The sequence below is a fragment of the Pan troglodytes genome, chromosome 9, assembly GCF_028858775.2.
Source record: "Pan troglodytes isolate AG18354 chromosome 9, NHGRI_mPanTro3-v2.0_pri, whole genome shotgun sequence".
Classification (NCBI taxonomy): Eukaryota; Metazoa; Chordata; class Mammalia; order Primates; family Hominidae; genus Pan; species Pan troglodytes.
In genome coordinates, this window is record NC_072407.2 from 5,891,693 (window position 1) to 5,913,852 (window position 22,160).

The window sequence follows — 22,160 nt, forward strand, 5'->3', positions numbered from 1 at the left end:
GGAAGCAAATGTATCTGTTGCCTCTGTTCCAGAGCTGGAGGATGCCGCCTCCGGTGGGCACAGCCAACACAAGGCGGCTCTCTCCTAATGGGTTTTCTGTTCCTCCCTGAGATACAGTCCCCTGCCCCAGAACAGAGTGGGGCTCCAGCATACACGGGAAGAGTCACCGAGTGCCAGCTGGTGTTTACACCGTGGCCTGAGGCCTGTTGACTGGGCTCGGGGCACTCACAGGTATTGTGGTCACGGGGGCAAATGGCCATCCGGTTCCCTGCTCTCCACCGGCTTTCTTTAGCATCCAGTGGGCCTGCACCCGAATGTAGTTGCTGCTTCCCAGGCTGAGCCCGGGACCCGGAGCAGGCGGGCACCCAGACAGGGCATCCTCTTCCGCTCACTGACCCTGAAAGGGCCTCTGCCATCATCCTGTGCCGCTGTCCAGGAGCCCCTGGGCCGGCCACGCAGCGGGGGAACCCGCTTCACAGCGACACCGTGCGGCGGCAGGAGGAACCGCTGCAGGAGACAATGAGATCTGGGTCCTGACCCAGCGCAGAGGCAGTGTCTGCCCCTTGCAATGCTTGGATTTCCTTCCTCAAAAGGCAGCCTTCGATTATTTGAAATTCAAGTTCCAGCAGGCATCCTGTACTGTATCTGTCAGCCCTGCCACCCGAGTGGTCTGAAAGCCCTGGAAGAGACCGCGGTTATCACAGGAGAACACTTTCCATGGGGAGCACGCAGCAAGCTCCAGAATAAGCGCTTAAAATCCCCGTCTCAGTCAACACTGCAAACCTTCCAACAAAGTCATACACCGAAAAGGACCCTGCTGAGCTGAGGGCTGAAGCCCCAGGTCCTGGGACCCTTGGAAACAGCCCGCGGGCCAGGAGCTGCTGTGGACCGTGAAGGTGTAGTGCCTAGGCACGTCCCAAGCAAGACACGATGCTCCCGCAGAGGAATCTTCCCGGGAGCAAGCCAGGAGTCCTGGGCTCAAAATCACCCTCGGCAAGACCAAGGCCTCTGAGCGAGCCACTGCCTGCCCATCGCTTCCTTCTTGTCACATGGAAAGGGAAACTCACCGCAGGGCCAGTGTTTACTGAGGGGCCGCTTCCATCACAGACCTGACAGCACATTCGAGAAAAGCGCGAGGAAAACAGGAGTTATTTATAAAAATGTAAAGCAGAAGAGAATACTGGGACCAGTGGCACAAGCAGGAATCAGGAAGTGACAGTGTGCCCAGCTTCACACCTGACCCTGGGCAGGGATATAAAGGGCCCAGGCTCAGGCAGTTCCACACCTGCACCTCCCTCTCACCTGCTCCTCTACCTGCTCCACCCTCAATCCACCAGAACCATGGGCTGCTGTGGCTGCTCTGGAGGCTGTGGCTCCGGCTATGGGGGCTGTGGCTCCGGCTGTGGGGGCTGTGGCTCCGGCTGTGGAGGCTGTGGGGGCTGTGGCTCCGGCTGTGGGGGCTGTGGCTCCGGCTGTGGAGGCTGTGGGGGCTGTGGCTCCGGCTGTGGGGGCTGTGGCTCCGGCTGTGGAGGCTGTGGAGGCTGTGGCTCCGGCTGTGGAGGCTGTGGCTCCGGCTGTAGGGGCTGTGGCTCCGGCTGTGGAGGCTGTGGCTCCGGCTGTGGGGGCTGTGGCTCCGGCTGTGGAGGCTGTGGGGGCTGTGGCTCTGGCTGTGGGGGCTGTGGGGGATGTGGCTCCAGCTGCTGTGTGCCTGTCTGCTGCTGCAAGCCCGTATGCTGCTGTGTGCCAGCTTGTTCCTGCTCCAGCTGTGGCAAAGGGGGCTGTGGCTCTTGCGGGGGCTCCAAGAGAGGCTGTGTCTCCTGTGGGGGTTCCAAGGGGGCCTGTGTCTCCTGTGGGGGGTCCAAGGGGGGCTGTGTCTCCTGTGGGGGGTCCAAGGGGGGCTGTGTCTCCTGTGGGGGTTCCAAGGGGGCCTGTGTCTCCTGTGGGGGGTCCAAGGGGGGCTGTGGCTCCTGTGGGGGGTCCAAGGGGGCCTGTGTCTCCTGTGGGGGGTCCAAGGGGGGCTGTGGCTCCTGTGGGGGCTCCAAGGGGGGCTGTGGTTCTTATGGCTGCTCCCAGTCCAGCTGCTGTAAGCCCTGCTGCTGCTCCTCAGGCTGTGGGTCATCCTGCTGCCAGTCCAGCTGCTACAAGCCCTGCTGCTGCCAGTCCAGCTGCTGTGTCCCCGTGTGCTGCCAGTGTAAGATCTGAGGCTCTGACTGCAGACCGCAGGTGGCCTGACTGGTGAAGGGCCCGGCTGCCCAGCTTCCTTGCCCTGGGTTCTCTGGTGCTCCACTGTCTCCACTGTGTCCTCACTGGCTTCATCCACTCCACACCAGCGCTCCCGAAACTGACTGGGGACCCCTTCTGGCTCATTGCCCACTACTTCTCCTGAACTTCCTCTCCCTGCTCCTCGCTCATTTAAGATCCAAAGCGGCCCACTGAGGCCCCAGAGGCAGATCAGACCCCTTAGACCCTGACAGCTGCCCCTTATTTCAGGAGTGTGATCGACCCTCAATCTCTCTGGCTCTGTGTATATCAAGACTGAATCCTGACCCTCTAAATAAACAAAGTCTCTAAGCACAAAGCTCACTGTCTTGTGGTTCTCTCCTTCCCACCTCTCTCTCATTCCCAGAAGCACCATCTTCTTGCCTCCACCCCTGGGCCTGTTCCCATTTCTCTCCCCTCAGCATCTTTCATGTCATGGTCCATGTCTTCATGCACAGAACTAATGTCTATAGCTTTCTGCTCTGGGCCCCTTGTTGTGTTGGGCTCCAGAGATGACAGAGCAGAGTAAATCCAAGCTCACAGTCTGGTACGTGGGGAGAGGTGGGGAGAGGGAAAGGTGGTGAGGGCGGTGGTGTCAGCCGTGGAGGCACTGCCGTCCCGTGGGAGGGAGGGAAGCTCAGGGCCAGGCCACTTCAGCGGAAGGATGAGGAAGGGTCTGTATGCTGAGATGTGCGGCACATCAGGCCCTAAGAAGCCCCTAGTGCATGCAGGAGCCAGACGTGGAGATGCGGAGGAGCTTGGGCTTATCTGCAATCTCACAGGGCCTTGAAAAACCAGACAGGAGAAAGCAGGACTACACACAACACCAGCTGCGGGACACAAGCTCGAAGGCAGCCGGGAGTTGAATAGATCCCCGCCTCCAAAAAAAAATTCCAGAGCTGGGGGAGCCCAAATGCCCAGTGCCTTCTAAGGCAACCTAGTCTGGAGACAAGCTTTCTTTCAGCTTTTATTTTGGGTTCAGGGCTGCATGTGCAGGCTTGCCATATAGATGAATTGCATGTCATGGGGGTTTGGTGTATAGATTATTTCATCAACCAGGTAATGAGCATAGTACCCAATAGGTGACTTTTTGATCCTCACCCTCCTCCTGCCCCCCCACCCCCGCCAAATGCACCACAGTGCTGTTGTTCCCTTGTGTTCCTATGTACTCAGTGCTCAGGTCTGACTCATAAGTGGGAACACGCGATATTTGGTTTTCTGTTCCTGCATTAGTTTGTGAAGGATATTGACCTCCAGCTCCATTCATGTCCCTGCAAAGGACATGATCTCATTCTTTTTGATGGCTGCACAGTATTCCATGGTGTATAAGTACCACATTTTCTTTATCCAGTCTGTCATTGATGGACATTAGGACGTTACGTGAAGATGAAGGTAGAGGTTGGGGTGATGCTTCTATAAGTCACAGAGGACCAGGGGTTGCCAGCAAGACCCAGAAGCTAGAAGAGACCAGAACAGAGGCTCTGTTGCAGCCCCAGAAGGAACCAGCCCTGCCCACCCCTGCATCTCGGACTTCTGGCCCCCAGGATTGGGAGAGGGATGTTTCTGTCATTTGTGGTCCTTTGTTAGGGCTGCCCCAGGAAGCAAGTACAAGCGGTGGCTCAGTCAGAGCAGGAAAAGCAGTCATTCAGGGTATTTTCTGTCAGGGGGATCTAGAGTGGAAATCAGAAGCTTATGTTCTCGATGGCAGCTCTGGGACCTGGACTTCCTGGAAGGACTCCAGCCATCCACAGCGGGGGCCCCTGGGGACCTCAGGTTTCCAAGCTGTCCTGGAACCCCTGAGCTCCAGTGCACCTGCCATGTGGTCCGGGGACAGGGAGCCACCTCACCGCCACCTCTGCCACAGCCACCTCAGGGCGTCCACAGGCTGGTGACAGCACTGGGGTGTGCATCTACCCAAGCCTTTCTCTGGGGAAGCAGGTGACCAGCTGCAGCGGAAGCCACAGGTGCACAGCTCGCCCTCATGCGCAGCAGCACTTGGACCCTGGCGTGGGCCTCTGCCTGCCTTCCCTTCCAGACCTGGGGAAAGGCATTTGATTGGCAGGACCTCATTCTCACCCTGGCCTTGGAATTGACATTTTTATCTTCTAGCTCGTGCAGTGTAGACAGGACCGGAGGAGGGGGTGGAGACTCTGTGGGTGGGGCTCGCCTACTTCCTGCCTTTTTCCCCCCTCAATTATCCCCCGACTAAGGCTTCTGTAGCCCTGTTACGGAAGCCCTGTTACTGTACCCAGGGAGGGTGTCCAGGATCTTGGCTTCTCAAACAAAGAATTGGACAAAACGCACAAATAAAGCGAGGAGAGCAAAAGCTGGGATTTATTGAGAAGGAAAGTGCACTCCACAGTGTGGGAGCAGCCGAGCGGAATTCATTGCAAAGGAGAAAGAATGTTGTGGAAGTGAGGTGCAGAGCAGACAGGATGCCCTGGGCGAGACAGGGTGCAGGGCGGGCTGCTCACAAGGATGAGAAGCAGAGACCGGCCTGAGGGAGGCTCCCTTTATGGGACTCTTCCATGATTACTCCTAAGGAGCTGGGAAGAGGTGTTGCTAGGAAGCATGTTTTGGGTGGTTCTCTGGATGCATGTGTGCAGTAGCTGTACATGCTTGTTCACACCATTCATGTCTCATTAGCATCTTAAATCTCCACCCAGGGATGTGCTTTATACTATTATAAGGAGCAAAGGGTCAGAGTGAGGACAGGTAAAATCAAAATGTGCATGCTCTCTACGGGGGAAATTCCCTCCTGAGATAGCTTTGTTCGAATGAGCTCAATGACGACGTGAATGGGGAGGCTTGTTGCCTTGGCCCAGTGGTCACCACGGTTACTGTGAGGAGATGGCCACTTCCTTGACAACCTCTCCTGCCTCAAGAGGGCCCCAAACCTATGGCACCCCACAGCAGCAGGAGGTTGAATACCAGGCTCCAACCCAAGGACCAGGGACCCTTGGAGACATGGCAACTTCTAGGACTGAGGCAAAAAAGATAAAGGTGTGTCTGGAGCATCTTGTAGCTCCAGAAAAAAAAATCTAAAAGAAAACAAAGCAAAGCCCCCACACATGCAGTGACGGGAAGTATCAGAAGCACGTTGTAGGGACACGTGAGCCAACAGAAAGCGCTCCTGGGGGTTACAAATAGAACAATTCGATCAACACAATAAATAGAGAGAGTAGCATTGACTCTAACCCGAACTGTAAAATAGATATCCATGAGAATGACTGATAGAAATAAGTGATTTAGTAAATAAATAAAGGAGGATCACTTGAACTCGGGAGGCAGAGGTTACAGTGAGCCGAGATCGCACCACTGCACTCTAGCCTGGGCAATAGAGCGAGACTCCGTCTCCAAAATAAGTAAATAAATAAAAGTAAATAAATAAATGGGAGTGGATAGGCAAGTCGCCCATGCAGAAGGATTCCCACTAATTCTGTGTAGCCCTCACCCCTTAAGTGCAGGCAGCACTGGGACCTCCTTCTGAGAATGCAGCACGGGACAGGGGAATTCAGGAGCATCTTTCCGTGGGGAGTCCTGACAGACACAAACACAGCCAGGAGACGGGGGCAGCATAGCCCGCGAGGCACGACGAGCCATGCCAACAGGACAGGCCCTCAGCACGGGGTGACGAGAGGGGCATCTCCCTCTGTGCTCTTCCTTCCCACATCCACAGCCCCGTCTAATCGTGAAAACACCAGACAGATCCTAATAAGGGACACCGTACAAACACCTGAGCAGTCCTCTGAACCCTCCAGGTCACCACCAACAAGTAGAGCCTGGGAAACGGTCACCGCCCAGAGGAGTCCAGGGAGACAGACAAGGGAATGTCACTTGGGACCCTGGGTGGGGCCCGGGGACAGAAACGGACCAGCACGGAAATGCTAATAAGAGCAGAACAAAGTGTGGACTTGAGTTAATAATAATGCATCAATATTGGTTCTCTATTTTATTTTATTTTAATTTTTTTTTTGAGATGGAGTCTCGCTCTGTCACCCAGGCTAGAGTACAGTGGCGTGATCTCGGCTCACTGCAACATCTGTCTCTCGGGTTCAAGCAGTTCTCCTCCTTCAGCCTCCTGCATAGCTGGGATTACAGGTGTCCACCACCACGCCTGGCTAATTTTTCTATTTTTAGTAGAGACGGGGTTTTGCCATGTTGGCCAGGCTGGTCTCGAACTCCTGACCTCAAGTGATCCGCCTGCTTCAGCCTCCCAAAGTGCTGGGATAACAGGCGTGAGCCGCCGTACTTGGTCATTATTTAGTTTTTAGTTTAGTTTAGTTTAGTTTTTTCTTCAGACAGAGTCTTGTTCTGTGGCCCAGGCAGGAGTGCAGTGGTATGATCTCAGTTCACTGCAACCTCCACCTCTTGGGTTCAAGCGATTCTCCTGCCTTAGCCTCCTGAGTAGCTGGGATTACAGGCGCCAGCCACGACGTCCAGCTAATTTTTGTATTTTAGTAGAGACAGGGTTTCACCATGTTGGCCAGGCTGGTCTCCAACTCCTGAGCTCAAGTGATCCTTCTGCCTCAGGCTCCCAAAGTGCTGGGATTACAGGTGTGAGCTACCACGCCTGGCCCAATATTGGTTCTCTAATTGTAAGAAACATACCATACTGAAGTAAGATACTAATAATGGGGGAAGCTGGGTGTAAGGTGTATGGAAACTTGCTTTGCAATTTTCCTGTAAATCTAAAACAATTCCAAAAATAAAGCTTATTAAAAAATAATTTAGACTCCCATGAAACTGATTTCTTTGAAAAATTAATTTTTTTAAAAAAAATTTCTCTACAAGAATCACCAGGTCTACATGCGCTAACATTTATCATTTAAAACAATTTATCAGAAACTAATCCTAATGTTGTCGCAGCCCATAAGATACCTTTACTGCTCCAATAACAGCTGTATCAGCACAAAGATTCTTCTCAAAGGTCATCAAAAATTATTTGAGATCTTGCATTTGCCAAAAAAGACTGAAATAACTTTCAGTTATGTCAAAACCAAAAATGAAATTTCTGAAGTATCCATTTTGATGATCTAATAAATGAATTTGCAGAAAAAATTGGAAAAATCATAAACATCCTATTAATAAAATATTATTTATTATATAAAATTCTGAATCCAAAAATTATTGTTTTGTAGTTTGTAAATTGGTGTTGTTACTTGGCACCACTATCACCCCTATTTATTGTGTAAGTGATAAAATCATTCCTAAAGGGGAAAGCTTTCACTGTGGTTTTTTGCTGCTTTTTTTTTGTCCCAAGACAGAGTCTTGCTATTTCCCCCAGGCTGGAGTGCACTGGCACAATCTTGGCTCACGGCAACTTCCACCTCCTAGGTTCAAGCAATTCTCCTGCCTCAGTGTCCGGAGTAGCTGGGATTACAGGCACACTCCACCACCCCTGATTAATTTTCGTATTTTTGGTAGAGACAGGGTTTCACCATTTTGGCTAGGCTGGTCTCGAACTCCTGACCTCGTGATCTGCCCACCTTGGCCTCCTAAAGTGCTGGGGTTACAGGTGTGAGCCACCACACCCAGCCTTTTGCTACCTTTTGAACCAGGAGTCCCACCATTTCTGTGTCTGGCCTATCTCTCTCCCTCTCCAGGGCCCAGCTCCTCGGACCCCTCCCGGGTCCTCACCTGACCCTGCCACACTCTCGCCCCCGACCCTGGGCTGGGCTCCACCACAGGCTGCTGACAAATAAACAAGAGCTTGGCAAATCAGACCCAGCATCAGATTTGCACAATGATGCATCGTGGCAACGAAGGGTTGACATCAAGAAAGCAAATGTGCCTGATATTGTAAATAATACCAGACATAAATGAGGCTGCATGTGGTGGCTCATGCTTGTAATCCCAGCACTTTGGGAGGCTGAGGCAGGTGGATCACCTGAAGTCAAGAGTTCAAGACAAGCCTGGCCAACATTGCAAAACCCTGTCTCTACTAAAAATACAAAAATTAGCCAGGCGTGGTGGCAGGTGCTTGTAATCCCAGCTATTCGGCAGGCTGAGGCAGGAGAACCGCTTGAACCCAGGAGGCAGAGGTTGCAGTGAGCCCAGATCACGCCATAGCACTCTAGCTTGGGCGTCTCAAGAAAAACAACAAAAAACCAAACCAACAATAAAACACTCACTGTAGTAATGACAGACACGGGGGAAAACATCATCTGTTTTCTCCATGTTGCGGAAAAGGTATTAATAAACCATCAATGCCTGATACAGTAACAATAGAACAGCGACAGATGGAGAAGCCCTTCATACAGTGTAAACACAGGCACACCCATAGTTAGGTTTTCCTGCAAATGTGCACGTTCAGATCTAAAGCGAAATCACATCTCTATTCGGCACCATGCCAGAGGCGGAAGGCGCCTGCTCTCTCAGACAATGGTTTTATAGTAACGATTGTAGCCTCCACCCAGAGAGCTTCAGGGGCCTGAGCTAGGGGCTGTGCTGAGGAGGGGGCTCCGGTCACCTGCGGTGTCTCCCCCACCCCTCCCAACGCCCAATCTCCTCCAGCTAGGCCTCCCTCTCGGACCCCAGGCCTTGCTTGAACCAAATGGTTCGACCTCTGCCTCTTCCTAAGGCTCATTCCCGTGCTGGGAAGAGAAAGTGAGGAAATTCCTTGCAGAAAAGGAGAAATCAGTCATCACCTTGTGTGTTGTGTGTGAGGCTCTCCCAGTCCGTGGAGGCGGGACCTCTTGTTCCCTCGATTTGAAAGGCACCAAACGCAGATTCTCTGAATGTCCAAACTTTTTTACAAATGGAAGAAGAATGCATAAGAGCGTAAAGCATAGCTTGCACCCCAATACACTTTTGGCTTCTTGGGTTTGGGCCGTCTCGATCTGAGCTTGCACACTGCTCTTCATTTCCTTCTTTTCCCCAAGCTGGGGGGCACCAGGCTGCAGCCGTGGTCATCGTCCCAGTGTGAACCCCCCAGGCCTGCACAGCTGCAACCATTTTCTTTGTACTTAAACACAAACGTTTATGTTCGCCAGCACCCGTGTAAACTAGCAGCTCCCTCTTTCCGTCTCCTTGCTTGCGTTCCTTCGACGTGTCACCTCACAGACGCCCCTTCACTGTGTCACCTCACAGACGCCCCTTCACTGTGTCACCTCACAGACGCCCCTTCACTGTGTCACTTCACAGACGCCCCTTTGCTGTGTCCATCCGTCCCCAGAAGTTTGGAGCCCTGAGAACAGGTGTCCCTGGTTTTGGTCATTATTCTACCCTCTGGTTCAATGACAGTGCCAGGCACATAGTGCACACACAGTAAATATTTGCCAAATGCGTGCAGGGCTCCAAGCCATCCTGAGCAGCTCTGGGCAGAGGGGCTGAAAGTCTCACCTTTCCCTCCCGGGTTTCAGGGAAGAGCCCAGTCTGGGAAGACAGGAAGCTGGCTTGACTCAGCAGGGCCGCCAGGGGGCACTGTGGCAAGACGGCGGGAGAGCCGTGTGCCCAGGGTTGCAGGTTCTGGAGCCCAGAGGTGGCCCAAGGCGCCAGGTGTCTGGCGAACTCCAACCGCGGATGCAGGCGACAGCCCCAGTCTCCAAAGATTGAGCGGCTGCCACTGGCTTTAGGATAAAAATGAAGCGTGACCCTTAAAAACACCCAAACATGGTAGAAATACGTGAACTGGACGTGATGCACGTTGCGTTTTACATTTTGCTTTATAGCCTGCAGCAGAGCAATGCAAAGGGCTCCAGGCTCAAACAGGCTCCGTCCTGGTGTGTTTGGAACTCGGGGAGCAGAGGAGGGCTGCAGGGGGAAGGGGGCATCGGGAGAAACTCTTAAAGGGAGGGTCTTCCCGTGCTGTGCACAGCCCTTAGTCCTGTGCCAGCGGCGGGCAGCTTTCATCTCGCATGGAGCCCCCCCCAGCCCTAGCTCCCCTGCAGTGCCCAGTGCAGCCCTGGCATCCCGCCGGGCTCCCCCACCCGCCCGGGACACTTCCATCTTCCCACAGGAGTGGGAGCCTCAGGGAAGGGGCTTCTCGGAACTTCACCCACTGTCGTCCCTCTCGCTGGACCTGCAGCTTGGGCCCCGCGTGTCTTCTTATCCAGAGCTATTTCTTAGTTCCTCAGCCCTCTGCTTGTGGTTAATAATGTTTCTATTTCCTGAAACTTTTCTTTAATGGATTGATTGAGGCCTGTAACCATCTCATTTTCCTGGGGAGTTGGTCACGCGTGGGGGAGTCCCAGACACGTGGAAAGTGGCTGTAGTAACTCCTGCCGGTACCTGGGGAAGTGGGGAAGAACTTCCATGCTCAGAACCGTCCCTGGCCACTCCCGAGCACCCTCAGCCTTCACCTGCCTCTTGACCCTGGCGTCTCTGTCCAGCCAGAGCCCCAGGAGCTGCCTGTGGTTGAAAGGTTGGGCTACAACTCACCACGTGCCACACACACCACGGGCACCCCGGGGTCGCAGGAGGAGCGTCAGGAAGACCCTCTGTAGGACTGGGCTGTGGCTGGGTGGTTGGGGGTCTCCCCAGGTTGGAGGCTGTCAGAAAGCTGGAGCCCCCATGACCAGCTGGCAAAAGTCTGACCCCAGGCAAGGCCCAGCTCCTGTTAGCAGAGAGAAGGGGAGGTTTGGCATTTCATGGCTGGCACCGGGATCTTGATTTGTCAGTGTTTAGATGAAATTATGAAAGGGCCTCGTTCTGTCTCATCTCATCCCGGCCTGGAAGTTGTCTGAAGTTGTTTTCAGCTGGAATGCAGGCAAACAGACCACTTCCAGCCCAGACCACCTCCACTCCCAAACCACCTCCACCCCAGACCACCCCACCCCAAACCACCTGCACCCCAGACTAACTTCACCCCAGACAACCTCACCCCCAGACCACCTCCACCCCCAGACCACCTCCACCCCAGACCACCTCCACCCGAGACCACCTCCAACCAAACCACCTCCACCCCAAACCACCCCACCCCAGACCACCTCACCCCAGCCCATCCCACCCCAGACCACCTCCACCCCAGACCACCCTTACCTGATGGAGGTTTTGGGGCTCTGGAAAGCTCCCTTCAAAGTTCTCTCCAGCCTGGGCCCCCTGGCCCGCCCCCTCCACTGGCGTTTACCCACTGCTGCCTCTCGCTCCCCACCGGGACCGAGGACCTGGCCTCCGCTCCACAGCTGGGGAGGGATCTTCCTTAGGGCACTGGCAGGAGGCCCGGGGGCTGTCCTGGCTCTTCCCTGGTTGTCCCTCATGGATCAGATAATTCTCTCCTGCTTCTTCCCCGACACGAAGCAATAGGCTCATATCCAGCAGCTCAGAGGCACAGTGGGGGGTAGGGGGTTGAGGGGTGTCTCGCACCCCTGGGCCCATGTTTCAGAGAGGCAGAATCTGCCACTGCGGCTATGCCCACGTCCACCCTGACCCCGACCCTGACCCTGGGCATGAACCGGCAGCAACTCGCTCTCAGGAGGGTGGGGACCGCCGGGACGGACCTGCTCCCTCCTTCCCTCCCTCCCAGGGGAGCTGAGGCAGCACCCTGGACCCCCGAGCTGGGGGTCGGCAGCGCCGTGACCCCATCTGCCCCACTTACCATGGGCTGCAAGATGGGGCTCCTCCTGGGGTCCTCCACGTGTGTTTCTGGGGACAACACATCACCGGAGGCCAGGATGGGCTGGGGAGGTACCAGTAGCCCCAGCACCCTTGCTGCAGGCAGGGCAACCGCTGAGACTCCAGGGGCTGCACCACTGCCCTGTGGCCGGGCCCCTCCCCTCCTTCTCCAGGTCCCTCCAAAAGTGCTGGGGATGGGCACGGGGGAAGTGACAGGACTCCTGGCTCTCCCTTCAGTGGCTGAGGACCCCCAGTGCCCACAGGTTCAGAGAGGGAGGTCTGGCGGGCACTGCGGGGCAGCCCCGACCTGGCACCCAGGAGAGGAGCCCCTTCCGCGTTTTGACGCTCCCACCCACAGCACAGAGAGACCCGCCCCAGCGCTGGACATTGGGGTAGTCAGTGTGTCCAGCCGCAGGCCCAGCTGCACTGGTGGCTGCTCCTCTGTCCTGTTTTCCTGCCCATGTGACCTGGAGCCGCTGTGCCAGGCCTCCCACCACCAGGTTGGGGAAACAGCAGCAGAAAGAACCCCTGAGATGCCCGACCAGCAGAGGGGACTCCTGAGGATCAGGGAACTGCCAGGGCTGCGAGCTCTCCCAGTTGGGGGGATCCTCACCCACCATTCAGCTCCTGTCTCCCGGCACCCCCAACCACCTTCACATTGTCACAAGCAGGGGCCTGATGCCCAGGTGGGAGGTTCACCCCAGAGGCTGCAGTCTCTGGCAAGACGGGGTGGGGTGCATGTGGGTGGCAAGCCGCCCAGGTGCCAAGGCAAGAGACCGAGGGCACGAGCTCTTCCAGTGTAATAAAGAAAATATATACAATAAGAATAGTTATACCAGATATAGATCATAGAGATGATTATATATGAATATCACTAATCATCAGTTTGTAGAAATTACTCTTTATTCCAATATTATAATAATCCTCACTGTATAATCATAACCTAGGAAAAACCAGGCCATACAGAGATAGGAGCTGAGGGGACACAGTGAGGGGTGACCAGAAGACAAGAGTGCGAGCCTTCTGTCATGCCCAGACAGGGCCACCAGAGGGCTCCTTGGTCTAGCGGTAACGCCAGCGCCTGCGAAGACGCCTGTTACCTAGTGGACGGTGGTCTGGCGGTAACTTCAGTGCCTAGAAAAGGCACCTGTTACTTAGCAGACCGGGAAAGGGAGTCTCCCTTTCCCCGGGGGAGTTTGGAGAAGACTCTGCTCCTCCACCTCTTGTGAAGGGCCTGACATGAGTCAGGATCGCCCGCAGTTATCCGGAGGCCTAACCGTCTCCCTGTGATGCTGTGCTTCAGCGGTCACGCTCCTGGTCAGTTTCAGGTTCCATCCTGTACACCTGGCTCTGCCTTCTAGATAGCAGTAGCAGAATTAGTGAAAGTACTAAAAGTCTCTGAAATGCAGAAATAATGGCGTAAGCTGTCTCCTCTCTCTCTCTCCGCCTCAGCTGCCAAACAGGGAAGGGCCGCCTGTCCAGTGGATGCGTGACCCACGTGACCTTACCTATCATTGCAGACGGCTCACACTCCTTACCCTGCCCGCTTGTCTTGTATCCAATAAATAACAGCACAGCCTGGCATTTGGGGCCACTACCTGTCCCTGCGTCTTGGTGGTAGTGGTCCCCCGGGCACAGTTGTCTTTTCTTTTATCTCTTTGTCTTGTGTCTTTATTTCTATGATCTCTCGTCTCCACACACGAGGAGAAAAACCCACAGACCCTCTAGGGCTGGTCCCTACAGGCGCAAAAGGTGTAGGACTCTCCCCTTCCCCAGAGTCACAGGGAACCCCTGGGCGCTGCTTTGTTGCATGAGCATTGTCCAGAGGGGTGTGGGGGTAGGAGTGAGACATGACGGAGCCCGGCCCAGCATGGCGACAGGGTGGTGAGGTCCAGGGTGCCAAGGTTTTAAGGCACCCACCCTGAAACTGAAGCTCCGGGATGTGAGTGACCCTCAGGGATAGCAGAGTGTGGGGTGGACCCGGGCGGAATGAGGCAGGTGCTCCAGGGACCCCCATAGGACACCTGGACACCTGTGTCTCCCCACATGCACCAGCTTCAGTGCCTGGGAGGGGACACCCCTGGCTGCCACGGGGAATCTACTAGGAGGCTGTGGTGTAGAGAAAATGATGCCCCTCCCTGCTCCATCTCTCTGGCCAGCGCTTCTGCAGAGCAGCAGAGGGGCTGGGGTCTCTGGGCACGGCCATGCAGAGTGGGCTCCACCAACACCTCTGGCTTCTGCTGGAGGCTTCCTCCCCTTGGCCCGTCGCTCACCCCTTTCCTGAGTGACACAGCAGGACAGGGGGTGGTGGGCCAGTAGGGAAGGCTGCAGGCAGGAACACCCACGGAGCAGTCCCCGGGCTCTCTGTTACCTCCACCACCCACCCTGGCCTAGGGCCTGAGGACTGCTGGGCTTCCTCCTGCCTGGGGGTTTCCGGTGGTCAAGTCCACTGTGCCCAGCCGTCCAGAAAACAGGAGCCACCTGCCCGTGTAGCACGGTGGGGCTTTTAATCCACAGGAGCCTCAACACCTGTGCTCCTGGGACTTCCTCTTTTAGGGGGAACATGTGGAACCTTGGTCCCTTCTGGAGGGGCAGTCCCCACCCACCAGTCGCCCAGGGCATCACCCTCTGAGCCCCTCTCAGTCCCCAGTGTCTGAGGGCGCCAAGGGCGTACGGTTCCTGTCTCAGGCGGTTCAGCACTGCTGACTCCTCTGGAAAGAGCTCCCCTGACCGTGGGCTTCCATAACCAGCCGAGGTCTGCATCGTCAGTGCGGTCCAAACCCGTTATTCTAAATTTGACAAGAGAACAGGGGCCACTGGCCTGCTTTTCACTGGTGAGCTGTGTTTCCTGGACCCATTATTGATGCTGGGGTCTAATGACAATTTCTAAACTCTTACAGCTTGTATTAAAATATCGAAACCTGAGTCCCTTGATATTGAGGAAAGTGGTCAGTTAGTCAAGCCATAGTGTTGGACAGTAGATGCTTGCCCGTCATCACCAAGATTGTTCATTGATTTTGAAGCAATACTTCAGGATTGACAAATGATAGCAGCCTGAAATACTGTGTGCGTGTGTGAGTATAATGAACATTCGGTGAGTGTGTCGATGGTAACATCTCCTCCCTACAAAAGATCATAGTTTCTCAGGTGAGGTGGCTCACGCCTGTAATCCCAGCACTTTGGGAGGCCGAGGCAGGCAGATCACCTGAGGTCAGGAGTTCGAGACCAGCACCAACATGGTGAAACCCCATCTCTACTAAAAATACAAAAATTAGCTGGGCATGGTGGCAGGCACCCGTAATCCCAGCTACTCGGGAGGCTGAGGCAGGAGAATCCCTTGAACCTGGAAGGTGAAGGTTGCAGTGAGCCAAGATCACACCACTGCACTCCAGACTGGGAGACAAGAGTGAGACTTGGTCTCAAAAAAAAAAAGAAAAAAAAAAAAAAGAAAGATCCTAATTTCTTATCACTTTCTAAAAGGTGGGCGATGGATTTCAAGATGAGCTGTTCTCAACACTCCTTCTCCTTCTGGAAATCCTTCAGTCAGCCCACCGTGGCCTCTGAGCTGCCTGGCTGCGGAAGGAGGCTGAGAGATGTCACCAGAGGATGCATTTCAGCACCGTTTGCACTAAGTTGTAAAGACCAAAACACTTTTCACTAAAGTGACTTTTGGAACTTTAGATGACATTATATTTAAACTTTGTATCTTAGAGGTATTTGTTTTAAGCAGAAATATTTACAATGTAGCTCATCCTGAGAACCAGCCTCTCCACAGCACCGCTTTCCAATGCGACCACCTTTCCAGAGAGGGGCCCACCTGTGGGTTGTGGAAAGTTCTTTGCATTTTCTTTTTTCTTTTCTTTTCTTTTTTTTTTGAGATGGAGTCTCGCTCTGTGGCCCAGGCTGGAGTGCAGTGGTGTGATCTCGGCTCACTGCAACCTCCGCCTCCTGGGTTCAAGCGATTCTCCTGCCTCAGCCTCCTGAGTAGCTGGGATTACAGGCTAGCGCCACCACACGTGAATAATTTTTGTATTTTTAGTAGAGACAGGGTTTCACCATGTTGGCCAGGATGGTCTCAGTCTCCTGACCTCATGATCCACCTGCCTCGGCCTCCCAAAGTGCTGGGATTACAGGTGTGACCCACTGCACCCGGCCGGTTCTTTGCATTTTCTAGGACGCAGAGCGGACCTGTGTGCTGAGACCTGGCACGGATGGGAGCCCTCTTGGCACATGAAGATTGGCAGCTGTGGTAGAAGGTGCTGTTTCTTGCCAGGAGGGCGTAACATAGAGCCATTTCTGATTATCTTTTACCAACTCTCACTCCTAATGAGAACTATTTCTCATGCCTAAAAGCAAGTTTTACTGCTTCTATGGTGAAAATAGTCTAGTTTAATAATGTTTTCTCTTGGGACAATGATGCTTTGTAAATGGAAATAACACAGATTCTGTACTTTGCCCCATCTTGTTTTTCTTTCTTTCTTTCTTTCCTTTTTTTAGGCAGTGAGACAGACTTTATTCAGGGGGACTACAGCAATGAGGTTTTGCGGCAGGGAAAGAGGTTGCAGCTTTTGGGTTTGCTTCATGCCTTTGACACACAGTAACTTGGAATTCTTGCACTTACAATTTTTTGAATTATGAAAGTAATACATGTTAGTGGCTAAACAAGAAAGGAAAGCATGGCCGGGCGCGGTGGCTCACGCCTGTCATCCCAGCACTTTGGGAGGCCGAGGCGGGCGGATCACGAGGTCAGGAGATCGAGACCACGGTGAAACCCCGTCTCTACTAAAAATACAAAAAAATTAGCTGGGCGCGGTGGGGGGCGCCTGCAATCCCAGCTACTCTGGAGGCTGAGGCAAGAGCATGGCGTGAACCCAGGAGGCGGAGCTTGCAGTGAGCCGAGATGGCCCCACTGCACACCAGCCTGGGCGACAGAGCAAGACTCCGTCTCAAAAAAAAAAAAAAAAGAAAAGAAAAGAAAAGAAAAGAAAGGAAAGCACGAAGGAAAATAGCAAAGGGTCCCGGTGTTGCACACACACAAAGCAGCAGCAGCAGCTGCTGGAGGTCTTCTGTGTTTGGTAAAGGTGGCTACGGACTCCCGAATGGAGACGCAGCCTGGAGGGTGTCACTGCTCTAGGCTGTCTGCAGGGCCTCTCTGCAGACCTGGACGGAATCAGTGGGAGACTAGAGCGTCACTCAAGATGTTTGAATGTCAAAGCATCCCGAATGATCATCTTTTAGCTTGAGATTTTGGCTACCTTTCAAACAGACATAGTTTGACCTTTGCAGTCCTAGGTAATGCAGGAATGGCAAATGCTCCTGAAGGCAGGGAGGCGGCCCGGCCCGCACTGAGCTTCTCACCGGCCAGAGGGCGCAGCCACCCGGCCTTCCCGAAGCAGGACAGCGGCCTTTCCAAGACCGCGGAGTCCCCGTGAGGGATGGTGCCTCCGGAGCCTGGCATCTCGGGCGGATGAGAAGCTGAGCGCGGTCAGATGGCCCGCAGGGTCCCACTGCGGGCCGAGCCCTGGCTGGGGGACAGTTTGGGGGGAAGCAGCAGCTGCCTCAGTTTACAGTGGCAGCCGGAGGAGGACCTGGGCAGTGGCGAGCATGGCTGTTTGCATGGCGGGGAGAAAGAGGTGGTCCCTCCTGCCTGCTGCTGATGCCCACGGCCTCCTGTCCCCAGGAAAGGGGTCTGCGCCCCTCCCCCACCGGAACAGCGACGGAAGAGGCGACCCTCTCAAAGGCCCTTCTGCTGCTCACCGCGGGGTGAGTGACGGTGTGGAGCAGGATCTGGGTCCAAAGTCTTCTTCCACGTTCAGGGTTCCCGTGGTAACTGAAGAATTATCCATCCAGAGAGGCCGGGGAGGGCATGGGACAGGGATAGATCTTATTATTGATAAGTACAATTTTAAATTTTAAATTATCAGCAGGACCGTAGGAGATGACATAAAGAGGAAAAATAACCTGTGTGGTGCTCTCAGCATAAAGCGCCCAGGTTCAGGGATGCGTGTGCGTCCTGCTGTCTGCTCATTCGAAGAGCAAAGGAAGCAGGGATGATTTAGGGCCTCCGAGGTGACACGGAATCGGGAGGAATGGCGCCATGAGAAAGACGTCTTTCTCATTTTGTGAGCAGAGAGCCCATCGTTCAGGAAGAGCATCTGAGCCACAAAGCTAATCACAGATCACCGAGCCAGCGCCGGCTCCTGATTTGTCTGCGTGGCTCCAGGTGGCAGGTGCTCCACGGCACTCAGTAAAAGGTGCATATGGTGAGGGGTGCAGGCAGTGGCCAAACAAGGCCTTCCCTGGATCCTGGAGTGGCTCCTTCCAGCCACGGCCAAGGCTGCTGGAGGGAAGACCAGGCCGAGGGCACGTCTTGCGTGCTCTCACTCACAAGCACACACCTGTATTTACCATATTATGTACACCCACAGAATCATCTTTAAGATCTAGTTAATATTAATATATAAATTGAAGGTCGGAGGCAGTGGCTCAAGTCTGTAATCCCAGCAGTCTGGGAGGCCAAGGCCGGTGGATCACTTGAGGTCAGGAGTTCAAGACCAGCCTGGCCAACATGGTGAAACCCTGTCTGTACTAAAAACACAAAAATTAGCCAGGTGCACTGGCACATGCCTGTAATCCCAGCTTCTCAGGAGGCTGAGGCAGGAGAATCGCTTGAACCTGGGAGTGGAGGTTGCAGTGAGCCAAGATTGCACCGCTGCACTCCAGCCTGGGTGACAGAGCGAGACTCCATCTCAAAAAAAAAAATTAATATATAAATTAATATGAGTAACATATACACATACATTAATAAAAATATACAAAATAATACATATAGTATATAATAATATATGCTAAGTATAGGAAATATCAATAATATAAATAAAAAGATTATGAATTATGCATTAAATATTAAATAATATTAATATGAATATACTTAATATTTATTATATATATATCTGTATGTACCTATATAGATACAGACAGATATCTATCTCTATAACTAGATATTTCTATCTCTATACACACTCATCTATATCCACATGCATGTATATGTAAAAAGAGAGAGAGAGCAGAGACATAGAGAGATTTATTTCAAAGGATTATCCCGTGCTATTGTAGAGGTTGGCAACTCCAAAACTCACAGGGCAGGCAGGAGGCTGGTCATTCCCACAGGAACTGCTGTTGCAGTCTACAGCCTGAAGGGAGAATTCCTTCCTTCTTGTGGGAACTCAGTCTTTTCCTTTTAAGACCTTCACCTGATTGGATGAGGCCCACCTGCCTTCATTTGATTGGGTGAGGCCCACCTGCCTTCCTCTGACTGGTTGGGTGAGGCCCACCTGCCTTCATTTGATTGGGTGAGGCCCACCTGCCTTCCTCTGACTGGTTGGGTGAGGCCCACCTGCCTTCATTTGATTGGGTGAGGCCCACCTGCCTTCCTCTGACTGGATGAGGCCCACCCACATTGTCAGAGGGACATCTGTTTCACTCAACGCCTACTGATTTAAAATGACTTTGATTAAATGACCTTCACAGCAACATTCAGACTGGCGTTTGGCCAAACAGCCTGGCACTGTGGCCCAACCTAGGTGACGTGAAGCTCATGACCTCCCTGTGCCTGCAGGGCGCTGTGGCACTCCATCCCTCTTCTGTGTCAGAGAGCTGTCCGAACTGCTCCAGCAACTCTGACACATGGGGACGTCCTGTCCTGAAGGGATGGGGGCTTGCTAGGACTTGTTTGCGAATCTCTCCATAAATGGCCTTGCTGTCTCCAGCGTGAGAGAAGGTTGGAGCGTAAAGAGCAGATTTCTGCGGTGTCCCTTGTGCTTCCTGAGAGGAGTCTCACACTCAAGCTCGCCCCCACGGTGGATGTGCTGCACCAGGACCCTGGGGTGCTCGGGGCCCGAGGGTGCCAGGATTAGAACCTCCACACCCAGAGGTTCCTGCCTGGGGCCTGCATCACCCGCGGCGTCTCCTGCCTGCCCCGGATTCCTCCTCTTTCTTCCCTTTGCCGTTTTTTCTGGCTCCTTTAGCTGCAGGTCCACAGCTGGTTTTTCTCCAGCTCTCCTGCATACTGGCTGAGAAGGGCACCTATGTCATTGTTGCTGGCTGTTTGCGCTGCTGTAATGCAATCCCTGAGACTGGGGGATGTAGACAGGACAACACTGATTTCTCATAGTCGTGGAGGCTGGGAAGTCCAAGATCGAGGCACTGGTAGGTTCGCGTCTGGTGAGGGCTCCAGTCTGCTTCATAGCTGGTGCCCTTGGCTGTGACCTTCAGAGGAGGTGAACGCTGTGTCCTCAAGTGGGAGGCAGCAGAAGGGCACATCCAGCAGTGAGGCTGTTGCTATAACAAATACCTACAACTGTGGAAGCAGCTTTGGAATTGGGTAACGTAGAGGCTGGAGGATTTGGAAGGTGCATGCTAGAAGCAGCCTAGATTCTCATGACCACAGAGAATCACCACTAAGGGTGATTCTGGCAGGTCCTCGGAAGAGGGTGCTGCGGAAAAGCCCAGCTCTCCTCACGCTTAAATGGTTGTGAACAGAAAGTTAGTAGAAATATGGAGAGTGAAGACTATTCTGATGGGGTCTTAGAAGTGAGGATTTTTTTTTTTCTTTGAGACAGGGTCTGGCTCTGTCACCCAGGCTGGAGTGCAGTGGTGAGATCTCAGCTCACTGCAGCCTCAGCCTCCTGGGCTCAAATGATTCTTTCACCTCAGCCTCCTAAATAGCTGGGACTGCAGGCATGCCCTACCCCGCCCTGCCACCTCACCTGGCAGCTGTTCCTTATTCATAATCCCCACTGTCTGTCTCTGCTTCTCTTCTCCCTTTCTCTTCTCTCTCTGTCTTTTGGGGTTTCGTCATGTTGCCCACAGTGGTCTGAAATCCTGGGCTCAAGTGATCCTCCCACCTCAGCCTCCCAAAGTCCTGGGATTACAGGCGTGAGCCACCCCACCCAGCCAGAAGTGAGGAATATCTTACTGGACACTAGAGGAAAGACCGACCTTGTTGCAAAATGGCAAAGATCTTGGCTGAATTATGTCCATGTTCAAGTGCTCTGTGGAAGGAGAAGTTTAGGAGCCAGAAGCTGGGACGTTGCTAATGCTGCATGGAGCCTCTTTCAGAGGAGCCTTAATCCCATTCCCATGAGAGGAGGCTTCCTCACCGCCTACTCCCCTCCCAAAGGCCCGGCCTGTTACATTTCATTGCAGGAATTTCGGATGGGATGCATTCACACCAAAGCGTCACCCTCCTGAGTACCTCTCTGAAGCCACCTTGGAGCCTAGGCTCCCCCAGGCATGGGACAGCACACCCCGTCCACTGGAGCCGACCCTGATGAATGCAGGCTCACTGGCTTTGCCACCGCATGCCCCCGGAGGCATCAGACGCTGCTTGTCTCTGCTGCCTTTGAAAGGTGTGCGTGGAGTCGCAGGCCTGAACTACATGAGATCGAGACGGAAACCCCGCCAGGCACCAGCTAACGGATGCCCAGGCTGGCGTGACCCTCCTCCTCACCCTGGCAGCAGAGACCCACGTTGGCCATCGAGAAAGAACCGACGCCTAGCGAGAAGTGACAGGGAACATTCGGAATCCCCCGCCTGCCCCCGTCTGGACCTTGAGATGAGGAACGACTTTGTCGTTTTTGTCACTTTAACCGAATCTTGGAGAATCACCGCCCAAAGCGTGCACTCTGTGGGCTGTTGAAAAAATGATATGCACACAGACTCTAAAGGAAAAACCAGAGACAAACCGCTCATATTCCATGAACCTTCCTTCTGCATAAACCGCCACGTGTCGCTTGGCAAAGCCGTGGGCCTGGCAGTGGGGTTAGCCTTTCCCACTCAGGAACCGCGCTGGCCACGTTTCTGCCGGCATCAGCGCCCCCGAGCTGCTTTCCAAACCGCGGCGTCAGGAACGTCACTCTTCACTGTTGAATTCAATGTGGGCACCTTTAATGGCTCAGTCATTTTTTTTTAAAAAAATCAAAATTCCACGCAGGGGCCTTGGTTCCAGAGCTCCCTTTCCAGGCTGCTGTTGCGCGGCGCTGGCCACCAGGTGGCACTGTTGCATAGCAAAAGGAAAGCGCTGGAGAACCGGGCCGGGCTGCGCGGAAGCCCTGGAGGGCCAGCCGGGTGGAGGGGGAGCTGCAGGAGGGGGCGGCGTGCTTTCCGGGGCTGCAACTTGGTTTTCCCTGGAGGGATAAAGCTCTCCTTTGGCAGGTGCCTGGGGGTGCCCTTTAAAGCAGGGAGCCCGGGGAAGACCCAGCTCTCTTCCTGTGAGCTCATCCCTGGCATTCAGGGTGAAGGACCCGCAGCCTGGTCTCGGAAACGGCCCTCCAAGGCCTCCTTGT

At 53.9% G+C, this 22,160-nt stretch overlaps 1 protein-coding gene and 1 long non-coding RNA gene across 2 annotated transcripts; one reads left to right on the forward strand and one right to left on the reverse strand.

Annotated features, from left to right (window-relative positions):
• Positions 1–1,341: 1,341 nt before the first annotated feature.
• On the forward strand, positions 1,342–2,636 carry LOC112204781 (keratin-associated protein 5-4). The gene is made up of 2 exons (XM_054661718.2): positions 1,342–1,366; positions 1,604–2,636. The coding sequence occupies exons 1-2, from the start codon at positions 1,342–1,344 to the stop codon at positions 2,200–2,202; spliced, it is 624 nt and encodes a 207-aa protein (XP_054517693.1). The 3' UTR covers positions 2,203–2,636.
• A 13,621-nt stretch (positions 2,637–16,257) lies between these two features.
• LOC134807322 (uncharacterized) lies at positions 16,258–19,045 on the reverse strand. The gene is made up of 2 exons (XR_010147419.1): positions 18,954–19,045; positions 16,258–17,644 (listed from the first exon to the last, which is right to left on the reverse strand). It is a non-coding gene; the product is annotated as an uncharacterized LOC134807322 (long non-coding RNA).
• Positions 19,046–22,160: the final 3,115 nt, after the last annotated feature.